Source organism: Spodoptera frugiperda, chromosome 20 (genome assembly GCF_023101765.2).
Source record: "Spodoptera frugiperda isolate SF20-4 chromosome 20, AGI-APGP_CSIRO_Sfru_2.0, whole genome shotgun sequence".
NCBI lineage: Eukaryota > Metazoa > Arthropoda > Insecta > Lepidoptera > Noctuidae > Spodoptera > Spodoptera frugiperda.
In genome coordinates, this window is record NC_064231.1 from 5,821,321 (window position 1) to 5,834,138 (window position 12,818).

Sequence of the window (12,818 nt, forward strand, 5' to 3'; positions counted from 1 at the left end):
AAATAAGCAGGCACCTTCTTACGCAGAGCTATATTATCCCTAAGGCAAACTAGGCAAGTGCCTAGGGCGCCAGGTTACAGTGGGCGTGGGCACCTCGATGCCGCTTGATGCGCGTAGCCAAAGACTAGTGCCAAGGGGTCAAAAAATTTGAAGCGCCTATGAGATACTTGCCCAGGGAGCCGTCTAGGTTTAATCCGGCACTGTACCTACTTACGTACCTAGTTAAGTAGCTGCGCCCGACCTACCTATAAGGTGGCAGTACTTAGTCAATTCTTTAACAAATAAAAAGTATCAAGTTAAAATGAACACGTGTAAAAATAAAAACCCATGTATTTCTTGTATTAATTTTACTTACCTACAACACGTGAGTAGCATCCTAGGTTCCTAAGCAAAAGTTTCCAAAGAATGTATTTCCCGTGTGGAAGTGGAAACTTCCATTCCATTACAAAGTGCAAGGCACATCCATTGCGCATAAGTCACGTAACGCAAATAACGTATTGGGTTTAGATAGTCAGGTAATAGTGCAAAATAGCCCATTACATTAGCGCTCTTACAGCTCACGCGAGAGAATAGATAGCTCGATCTATACTGTAAATCTCCTTTCGTTCTTCGTGGGATAGGAAATTCATTTTGCTATTAATTATATACTTAGTTATCTAGTGCTTATGTCAATCTTCTTAATTATAATAAGTAGCTAGCTTTACATTTGTAGGTAGGTACTGCTTATTTAGGTTTCTTGGATTATTTAATTAAGTAGGTACTTAGCTTTTTAAGAATTTTGTCGTGTACCTGTATAATTTTTTTTAACGGTGAAAAGCATCCAATGACAGCCTTGCGCGAGGCGGAGGGAGTGACAGACACTGAGTAAAGATCAGCACGAGCTGATCTTTAGGAGTAGGAACGTTCCTACTCCTGCTTTTCAAGGTGGAGCCCCGGTAACTCACAAGGCAGTCCGTATCTCCGGGACCTATATAAAGACATAAGAACATTGATTTATATCAGCTACCAAGTTTATAAAAGCTCATCAACGTTAATTTAAATTTAAATTCAATATTTAGGCGTTTTAGTTAGTAGATATTTAATATCCAATACTAACCAATTAAACGATAGTAAAATATTTCAACAAACGATGAAAGGCGGTAGGACGCCCCAAAAATGAGCACAACTAGCGACATCTAGTAAATTCAAAGAGGTTATTGTGTATATTTTTTAATACATATTTAAATAATCTAAACATTAACTTTATCTTTTTGGATATCAATAATTATAAAATGTGTTTTTAATTGTACAGAATTCCACTATTAAGTTTGGTTTAGTTAGAACGTTGCGATAAGAGACATCTGTTGGCGAAGCTTTAAATTACGTAAAGCACTGGATGACAGATAAGCGGCGGAAATGGTTTGAAACTTATCTAAACTTTTTACGCAATACCGCCAAGTACCGTTTACATTTTATTATGCTAATATTTATTTATTTAAAATATTCGATAACTAGAGAGTTAACAAGAAGTATGTCCTATACGAAATTATAAATTGTTTCGAGTCCCGTTACGTATGTCAAAGTTTTTCAAACACGTGTTGCGGTCGCGCGCACATGCCGCGCCTCCCCGACCGGCTAGCCTCGCCAGCCTGTCGCTTGTTGATTATGTAACGACAATAGGTACTATGTAGATATCATAAAGTTACTTAACAGCTCGTTATTACGCCCAGTTACGTAACTTCGACCTCGAGTCATTTATTTTACGTAACCAAGAATAAAATCACTTCTCATGAATGAATAGGTAATTGATATTGAAACTAAACATTACTTCACATGTATATTTAATATGGGTTTATAATAATTTATGAAAAAATTTAGGTATAAGACAAATTTTGGTATAAGAGTTGGTATCGATGTTCTAGGTAGAGCCTAGAAATAGGACTACAAATACATCAAGTAGAGTAGAAATATAAGATAAAGACTTAACATTAATGGTCAGCTTATTGATAACCTGAGTTACAATAATTAACAATAGTATTAAGACTATCTAAGTGACTTCTAAGTTCATGACTCCATTATCCTTGTTTTCTTCAGTTGATGCGGTCCCATTGCCTTTGAACTTTTTCGCTTGAGTACCCTCGGAATCATTTGTTGCTTCTTCCTTAGACAGCTCATTCAAGTTATATTTTTTATAAGTAAAATAATTATCAACAATGCTTAGCAGGCAAATACCCTTTATAATTTCCACTATTATACAGAGTCCAGGATTTTTCAAATCCGCTTTGTTGTTCGCATTTTTCAAGACAACCATCTCGGCCAATTCCTTGATGATCAACTCTCTACAGACACTGCTGTTGAAGCGTTTGTTGAAGATGATGGCAAATGATGATGACTGTTTCAAGAAGTATTTATCAAACAGCTTGCCGGCACACTCCATGATGTCTGGCAAGTTGGCCTTGCAGGTCGCCATTATTGGTAGCAAACGCAACACATGACGCGTTTTTGATAGTCTCGTCGTGACCAAATCTTTAATTATGGCTGTGGTCAGCTCTTCTGGACTAGGTAAATTTGTTTTCACGAAAATGCAGTTGGATGCACCTGTTTCCACTACCTGGAATCTTTTGTGCTTCAGAGATTTCTGAGACTCTTTCTTCAGTAAGTCCACTTCTCGCTTCAGCATATCTCCTATGTCAGTCTCTTCCTCGGACTCACTGTCTGTCTTATCTTCAGCCGCTGCAGATTCAGGAACAGCTGACTGTTGCTCCAAGCCGAGATCAGGATACAACTTGCCAGCATATTCATTCAGCAGATTATACACTTCTTTCACGCAGTCTTTTTCTCTGAAGTTACACGTGCAAAAGAAACCTTTGAAGCCGGGTTCCAAGAAGTATTTGTTTCTACGTTTACGAAAGTAAAACTTTTTCTTCTTCCGCGTATCACTCATAATTAATACTGAAAGCACTCGCTGCAGTTACAATATGGTTATGATGGCGGACTGTGATGATATAACGAAATATTATGTGTTACGTATTGAGTCGAATTATATGATTATGAATTCAATAACACAACATCAACATCCGTAACGTAATGTCATGTCATGTCATTGAAATGTCATCAAAGTGTCAAAATTAGTGATGGACTTTCAAGCACTGAATCGACTAATGGTATTCATTTAATCGATATATTGAACTAAAAGCCAAAAAGTAAAAAGAGAAAATAATAAACAGAACTTGAACAACTACTTTTTAACTGAAAAAGAGATGAAATTTTGTCATGCAAATTTTATTATTGCTACACTTTGTTTACAAATAAATCACCGACGTTATCACTATTTATTAACTTATTATTAATTCTCTCTTGTGCCCGAGTAGGTGTACGCGGACGTGCATGTATAAAATCGACAGATTTTAATAGGAAGACTTCGCAAGGATGGTTCTTAATAAGTAAATAAACAATTTATCAAGAAATTAACAGTTACTGTTAATTTCTTGTTCCTTGCACCAAAATATCCATAACAGCACTAATCACAAATGTTTAATAAATATGAAGAAAGGAGCTATGATCTTTCTTAAATTTTAATCGTATGTTAAGTAGACTTGTGAAATCAGATAATATAATAAAACATATTTTAATTGCGATTATCATTTATTTACATTAAAATCGTTTAACAAAAATAGTCACTTATTTACAATTTCTACTACTATAAAAAAAGTATAATATAAATTGCTTAGCGCCTACTCCATTAAATCTTTATACATTATAAACTAAAATAAATGTAAATATTAAAATACTATTAGAATACTTTTTGTAGACATTTTGCATTGTCTTAAGTGCATTGTCCGAATTATAAATTCCGTGTATGGAACATCAAGTTTTACTTATAAAACTATTTACTAAATTTACAATATTTGGGCTTCATTATCGTAGGCAGGTTGGCGACGACTGGCTTATTCCGCTTAGGGCACACTGTGATACTGAAAAGAACAAAAAAATCATCTATTAGCAACATAAAACTTGACAAAGTTATTTTAAGCCTAAATATCCAAAATTGGGACTGATACAATGTAGTAATGAATTACTCCTTCGAGCACAGTTCTAATAAGATGAAAACTCTTTCCTATTTTGTGATAGGGCAAAAAGGTTGTACAAATTGATGTGTAAGTTCATAAACCATACTGTTTAGACGATTAGTAGCTAATTTGTTTTGTTTTCTTTTTATAAGCTATTGCTATTTTACCGGCACAGCGCGAAGCTGTATTTAAAAGACAGTATTTTAATATTTAAAAAAAGAGATGAGAAAACTAAACTTACTCTGTGTTATATTCAATCGATGACAGCTTCATATACTCGACGTAGATGCTTGGGCTCTTCAACAGTCTCCAAGTCATGGGGTTGAACAAGTTCGTCTCATATTTCCACTCGACGATCACAAACACTGGAGGATGGCCCGTATCTTTCACTGCCACCATCTTTTTCTCGATCACACCCGGTTTGTAGAACTTTCTGTTGAAAAGTAATTATTAATTAGTAAAAGAAGTTACGAAAAATAATGACTGTTGATGAAGCGAAAGAAGTATGTAAGTTCTGCCTACCCCTATGGGCGTGAGGTCATGTACGTATGTAAAAGAAGTTAACAAAATTTATGAAAAGGCCAAGGTTTAAAAAAAGCAGCGCCTTATTAGAAACTTTATACTCGATTTTAGTGCGCTTTAAGTTCCTATATTCTCTACGTGGTATATTACTATCGTAAGACTAGAAATTCCTTTATTCGAAATGACTCTATTTTGAGTACAACAAAAGTACTTTCTACAACTGAAGTTGTAGTTACTATACGAAGCTGGTCCCTATTATAACATACTTTTTACTTTCCTATACATTTAGCTAGTAAACATCAAAAAATATTTTTTTGTAATAGCACTATTGCACTAAAATAGAAATCGCATATAGCAAAAAAATATGACGCATATTACATAAAAAAAAATTGACCTACTGCCACACACTCGGAGTTTGTTTTTATAAGAACTATTGTTTGATAAAATTCTTTTTATAGTATACAGACGCGTAAATTATTTCATAATATTATAAACATCCTTATGCTTGTCGATATTATCTTGTCAAATCAAACGACCCGAAACGAGAGATAGGGAATTATATAAAGGCAGTACCTATATACATACATTTTCTACATATGGCGTTGTCTGGAAATGTACTAAGATAGTTGTTACTCATCTAGATATCCAGATAAATCTAGAATCTATCTCTGAACCCTAGGTATATATGTACATCTCTGGATATGAAATAGGATACTCGGTTATAAAGAGCGTTGATTCCGAAATAAATGTTCTTAGTCATTTCATACCGTCCAAATATAATTGTGAATATGAAAATGCAAATGTAAACATATTTAATAGGTACAATACACTGCACTTACTGTTCTTCTTCCAAAAACATGTGGTCGCTCTTGTTGTTGTTTCTGTCGACTAGTGTGATGGATAGCTTCCCAGATTCAGGGCCGTGAGTGATGCTCGCTGTAGTGTTAGCCACTTTGAGTACCACCTCGTAATGTACTCCTGTAATATGGATAAAGATTATTTGAATATGACTGAAGAAAAAGAAATAAAATGTTAAATAAACTGGTGTGCAAATTAGGATTACATTATAAATTGTTTATTTTATATGGGTTAGGTTTTCGTAGGAATAAGAAGCAGCATATTTACACCGAACGTCGTCACTGAATTTGCAATATTTTTAATGCCCAAAATCAAGTATAACCCAAGGATCCATACTAATATTGAGAAGAGCTTCGACATTATAAATTCAAAAAAAATATATAAGATTGCCTACAAAAGGCTTTACGTATAATGTCCATTAAGCCATTTCTTCCATTATAATATATAAAAGACTTATGCCCGAATACTCTAACGCTACTCAATTTTAAGACGCTCTCAAATTTAGTTCTGTCACTATCAATTCTTTATAAAATGTCAGAGATAGCACGATATTTAAGTACAACTTAAAATTAAGTAACGTTTGTGTATTCGGGCGTTAGTTTAAGTTAGTTAAGAGATATACTTACGGCAAAAAGGTTTACTATTGCCCGTCAGAGCATACAGCGCAATATTGGAGTTGGTATCAACAAGGCCGCCCGCCTGTAGACGCTTGTAGATGCCATAAGAGTGGTACCCCATTGGAATGCAGTAGTGATGGTTGTCACAGCTCGTACAGTTGCCAGCTAGGAAGGCCTGGAAACAATTATTGTATGGATAAAAATATTTACTTAAAATTGTCAAATATACTAGCTACTTGGCGCGGTTCACCCAAATTGCTCGATTCCTATAGATCGTAACGGGATTCTATATAGCCCATATCCTTCCTTGATAAATGCACAAAAGGAATTCTTCACATCGGGCCAGTAGTTTCGGAGATTAGCGCGTTCAAACAAACAAATATAATAAGTTATAGACACTATACATATTATATTTCTAGATAAAAACAAAAATGCGAAAATATACATTGTTTTTTTCCGTAGTTCAATGTGTTAGTCTGTTTGTATATTTCGTAACACAAGTTTACATCTTACATCAAAATCTCTCAAGATCAAAAAGTATTTAAATTGCAAAGTAGGGATAAGTTAACAAATTCAGAAGAGTGCATTGTTCGTGTCGCATTAGGTGTGCAACGTAATGAAAAAAAAAAAACACAATTTCGACTAAAATTTTAACGCATTGCGCAATTATTAACCAACACCCCTACATCCGGGTTGCCCAAAAAATAAAATAAGAGATACCTTATATTATGACGTCAAACACCAATGACAAAACATTGTTTATTTTTACTAAGATAACTATAAGAAGTATTTTTTTAATTGATTGCAATTGACCTTTTCTTAATTGGACGATATTTAATACTATGATAGATAAGTCAACCTATTCTTCATTGAGCTTAATGGGAGTAGGGCTTATGTTTCTATGACATCATATATAACATATTACAGCAATGTTTATTATTGCGCATGTATATTGAAAGGTAGATAACGATTACCAGTAACCACTGCACCTATAAGCAGACTCACTTGGGTTTTTCTTATGACGCAAATTCAAGGAATGTATTTGTAAACATGGGAATTTTTGCAATATGGTTTTCTAAACCAGGCTAAAAATGTGCAGATCGTACAAGTATTTGTTTCATGGGACAATCAAATTCGCGGTTCAATATGTTAGCTGAATTTTCAATATAGACATATAGTTATATGTCTTCTCCTTAGTATTTTATAAACATTTCACCAGATTAGTATTTTGAACTATGTCGTGAACAAAACAAATAGAATCATATACTAATCAGTCATAATTATTTGTATACAATTTTGTGTTTTGTGTGTATAATAGTGACCACGTGTTCCAAAATCAAAATAAACTTACATCATAAGACTCGCATTGAACTGCCATGAAGGGACATGTAGGGGCCACGCTCTCGATAAAGTACTCATAACTCCTCTCGTGGTCGCAGCCGACGAACTTGGCAATCTGTTGGTACGACAAGTCGCCGGATCCACCGTTGGGCGAGCTCGATTGCTTGCAACCAGGCTGCGTTATACCACCATTGGGGTAGAAGTCCACATGACCAATTGGCTCAGACATACCGAAACCTGTAAAGTAGAATGGTTATGTAATTTTATGGTAATGTAAATGTAATTTTTTTGTGATTGTAGTAGCGATCAAAGCAATTTAAATCTGATCTGATTAAATCAGATACCTACAGATCCCTGCTTATTGGGATGCTTATTGGGATTAGGGATAACTTAGAATAACAAGGTGTTCGTATGAGTTATAAATAAATATTTCTTTGTTACAGGGACTCAACATTTCCAATCATTCGGGCATAGCATACAGCAGAAACTTCATAATAAAAAATGAACAATAAAAAATGTGTTTTATTCCAACTACTCAAAGCTCAAATTACCTGAGAAGTAGAGCGGCAATGCGTTACTGTGGATGATGTCGACATATTTAGCGTCGGATCTGTCGAGGCGGACTAGTGTTACGGTCCTAGCGAAGTAAGGAGAAGCAGGGTCCAATCCAGTGATACGTCCAAGTTTCAAGTAGAACCTCTGAAGAGAAAATGAAATGTGCTTTATCGTATCGGTAAGAAGATACAAATTGCTTTAATATTATTTAAGTCATTGACTGCTTTAGTTAACGCATAATCACAATACATTATATGATTTTCTTTTATTTTTCGAGTGTTGTTGTCTTAAACAGAATATTCACTTTTTTCAATTTACGTTACAATTCCCACATGGCAGGTAAGTGAAAGTAACAGGCATGAATAAATTGGACAGCAATGGAAATACTTATATAAAGGTCCCATTGGACGAAGTCGTGGCTTAATACGTGTGATTGTAATGATAAATGTCTTACCTTTTGTAAAGCATGTCCACAATATCCGCCTAAATGGGCTCCCAAAGAGTGTCCAATGAAATGGAAGTTATCTATGTGTTGCAATCCTAGCACTTCCTGTAAACAACAAGTAAAAATAACTTTTATTTTTATAACATAGTTATCATACATCATAGTTCGTGAGGCATTCTAAATTAACTATGCGGCAAAGTCGCGCGTCTACAGTAGGCTGCGCGACGTCGCCGCGTCTGCGCACGCTGCTCATGATGATGAGTCCCTCTGTGACTCGAAACTAGTAGAGCTTTTCTCCATTAATGTACGTGAGTAAACCGTGATTTTTTAGTTAAAAATATCTTACAAAAAAACTAGAAGAATAATTTAGAAGTATGTAAGTAGATAAGGTCGACGAAAACTCGGCAGTAGATGTAGACATCTAATCAATAAAGCTACGAACGGACAGTTAGCTTATTCCCTCATCACCAGAGATCGATCGAGATAGGTGTATTGATTTTTGGTACTTGTACCGTAAATGCACATAGAAAGAATAACATGTATAAGCCATTTTCCCGGAAAGTAATTCCGGTATTTCCGGATCCAATTAAATATTGTTAATGTTGGTAGTTATATTATTACTTATCAATTTAAAATTTAAATGAAGGTATCAAAACTAAATTTAATATTTATCTGTTGTGTTGAATATTAAAAACAATCGAATTCATCGGAATTCGATTGTTTAAATAATAAACGCAAACATTAATACATTTCAAAAATTTTATTGCTAGCCTTTAGGCTAAGTTCACATGACTGGAGGAAGGAGGAATGTCCATATTAATATATACGTTTTGGATCAGTGACCCCAATTCAATACACCTATTCCGATCTCTGCTCATCACAGAAGCAGTAAACATTGTCTTCTTTTTTAGAAAAAATCTGTATTTACTTAACTACAAAGTTTTTTTAGCCTACTTAGTACTTATATGTTTCTATACTCACATAAATGTTATGTATCAAGTGTGCAGTCATGACTCCAATAAGTCGTATATTGGCCACGGCTTGTCCATAAGGAGGTTGCGAGCCACCTCGCCAGTCCACCACGATGACTGTAGCTCCCTCATTGCCTTCCAGGTTTAGAAGAGCGTCCGCCATATTTTGTATCTACAAAAAAATATAAATTTTATAAACAGATACCAATTGTTTGATATGATAAAAGTGTTTTTATGGATTTTAAGTATTGTATAAACAAAATTGAATTTAAAAATATGTATGTACTTAGATTAGGATAACATTTGAACTCCATTTTTTTGGAAAATGTAATTTAGATTATTAAATTAAATTTTAAAGTACTTCTACTTAGTAACTTCTGTGTAGATAAGTTAGATATCTCACCCATGGTTTATGTCCTCCTTCCAAAAATCCATGAGAGATAAAATAAAACGGTCCCCTTGGATCAAGATTCGCATTCGCAATTTTTTCTTTATTATCAGCCTCAAACAGGACCGGTATCTTTCGATTTCTTCTAGTAAACGCTGGATATCTGTAACAAGAATAACATGCGCATTTACTTTACCATTATCACAAATTAATGTGAGAACTGAACCGTCATTATCAATTGTAATAAATTAAGGGTACGTGTCCGATGTTCAAAGGTCAATAGACCTCGAATAAACTATGCACTGGGTGGATGCGATGCAACGAAAATAAAAACAGATTGTTTAAAATAGTTGATAAGTACGTCACTATGCAATTATGGGACGTAAACATTTGTTTTGTCTCCGTTCGTGATTGATTGATGTCACGGACGAGCCCCCGTCGTTATCGTTCCGAGACTTGTACTTACAGATAGTAAACACGAAGCGGATCTTATGTACGACGCTATGTACTAATTAGGTCTTTGGATTTAGTCTTTATCAATGCTCATCTGTGGTAATGTAAACAATTTGAGCTGGATTATGTGACATAATTTGTTATAAAACTTTATTGGCCACGCCTACTATCTGACCTTAATGTTAATTGGATGTAATATTCCGTTTCATGTTTGCCATTTTTTTTATATTTTTAAAAGCTTTGGTCTGCTAGCTTTAAGTAAGCACCGACTTATTTATATAAAAGCTCACACAAAAATAGGACGTTTTATTAACATATCAAATACCGAAAAAACATAAAAATAGTTTATTACCTATTTATTAAAATTTATTTTATAGAAGAGCTGATAAATGATGTCACTATTCAGATATTTCCTAGCTGTTTAAAAAGGTGTAGGTACTATAAAACTAACTATAACAACTAGGAAATATATGTCAATATTAACAAAACAACACTCTGAGGAAACTTTTGTTTATTCATTAGTGCACAGTACCTAAGGTTTGAAACAATATAACTTTAGGTACTTATTTGTGTTGTTTTCATTTAGGTATAAAAAATGCTGGATAATCTAATTTCTGGAACATTCTAGAAATGGTAAACTATCTAAAATGTCTTGATAGCAAACCAGGTTCGATTCCAAAGGCGTGACTTGCTAGTTATGGTTTTTTTTTCATGTTTATTTGCTACACTCTTACTTATAGCTGCGTTGGTCGACCGGTAGCAAGCACGATTACCAACTAAAGGACTCAAGTTCCATTCCCAGGCCAATTACTTCCCAGGCCACGTGAGAGTTTTGCTGTTTACACAAAATATCTCACTGAAGAAAGTGGGTACTTATTCTTATATTGATTTATCAACATACTCCACATCTATTCCCCACATTGAAGAAGCAAAATAGTTTTAATAATAATTATAAACGTTACTTACCTAACAGCCATAGCTTCTGGTGCCACAGGGAAAAAGTTATCGGGCCGATGTTCCGTCCAAGGATACGCCTTTGAAAAGCACCCGTAGGTTCCGTAACAACGCTCCAACTCCGCATCATCTTAATAAATATAAACATAAGAAATTAATATTGAACATTTACATTACTTCATTGGTTTATTTTACAGATATTATATTATTGTGGAAATCGTGAAAACACTAGGATTTCCCCTGTCATGGGAGATTTTTAAACATACAAAGGCTATGTGCCTTTAACACATAACACTTATATCCGGAACAACCATTTGTGAATCACATAGAGTTGTTCGTTGCGGGAGTCTAACCCTTGACAGTTGCCCAGTCAGGCAGTCACTTTGCTAACCGGATAGTCAATATGTTCTAAATATGCGACTAGACATTAAGCATCTCCCAAACTCAGATCCCGAGCAGCAAGGCAAGTGTTAAGATCATAGTAAAACCTCATTTAGATCAGAGGCATTGGTTTGTTCAGCAACGGATATCTTCAGTCGGACGGATTAGCAACACCGGTCTATTGCCTTAAAACAGTGAACATACGGTCGGTACGATTTTTTAACCAATCGTAGCAAATAATCGCCTCCCCTGATGAAAGTGAATCGTAGCTTATTGAAGTCTACAGGGATAAGCCATAGGCGTTTCTCGCACTTTGTCGACCAAAGATTTTCAATACTATGTAAGCGGTCATTTACTGTTTACTTATACGGATTTGCATCTCGATTAGTATTATCCAGGTTTGCCCCTACCTTATTACTGACAGCTTAATAACTACTGAAAAGCGTGTGTACTAGCTGGATACGTGCTACTACTACTTTTCTCTTACAGTAAAATGGGCGTGATGTTATTACAAAAATGACAATTATCATAACTATATAAAAACAAGCAATCGGTAACAAACACACCGAAAGTTATTGGAACTTTATCAGCGTAATTCAATAGTCTCAAATTTGCGCGCACATGCCCTTTTGCACCGGATATTGTGATAATAATATATTTTTGAACACCACTATCACTAGTTTTTATATGGAAACATAATTAAAACATGCAGTTCATTACATAATTATTATTAATTTTATACTAGTAGTAGAGGATCTATTTGCAGAAAATATGAAGACATTGCAAAATTTTGAAGTCATTGACCCCGAAACCTCTTTTCGAAAGAAATTTAATTTGGGTATAGAATTTTTGGAGTGCAATAATTAAATATAGGTATTTTAGTAAACAAATCAACAAACCATTAAAGGTGTTTGGGAAGTTGGTGACATCGGTAGAATTCTGTTTATCCATCAACACCATTATCGTCTGCAACATCAGCGTCGCACTAGTCTTGTTATACATTTTGACGAACTCTCACTACTTAGATTCACAAAAAAAAAATATATTATATCGAAAAAAGCTTCATATAACCGCAGCGCACGTGTATACGTCACTGCGTACGTTATCAATAATGTCCGAGCGACGTGAAACACGATCTGTGTCGCCAGTAGTTTACAATCCAATGTTGCTAATTGTCACCATCAAAGTGTGATGTGAAATGACATGTGTGAAGCCGGACAGTGGTTTATATAGAGAGTTGTAAATGCACCGCTCTGTATCCGCCGTTGTTACCTAACGTATCCC

General features: G+C 34.7%; 2 protein-coding genes across 2 annotated transcripts; both read right to left on the reverse strand.

Annotated features, from left to right (window-relative positions):
- Positions 1-1,803: 1,803 nt before the first annotated feature.
- On the reverse strand, positions 1,804-3,079 carry LOC118261861 (THUMP domain-containing protein 1 homolog). Its single transcript, XM_035572869.2, has one exon. The coding sequence runs from the start codon at positions 2,921-2,923 to the stop codon at positions 2,027-2,029; it is 897 nt and encodes a 298-aa protein (XP_035428762.2). The 5' UTR covers positions 2,924-3,079; the 3' UTR covers positions 1,804-2,026.
- A 526-nt stretch (positions 3,080-3,605) lies between these two features.
- On the reverse strand, positions 3,606-12,817 carry LOC118261988 (pancreatic triacylglycerol lipase). Its single transcript, XM_035573068.2, has 11 exons — positions 12,434-12,817; positions 11,166-11,283; positions 9,762-9,909; positions 9,369-9,530; positions 8,397-8,492; positions 7,939-8,086; positions 7,398-7,624; positions 6,056-6,221; positions 5,411-5,549; positions 4,291-4,482; positions 3,606-3,953 (listed from the first exon to the last, which is right to left on the reverse strand). Exons 1-11 carry the CDS (start codon positions 12,534-12,536, stop codon positions 3,866-3,868), a joined length of 1,587 nt encoding a protein of 528 aa, XP_035428961.1. The 5' UTR covers positions 12,537-12,817; the 3' UTR covers positions 3,606-3,865.
- Between the last annotated feature and the right edge of the window lies 1 nt (position 12,818).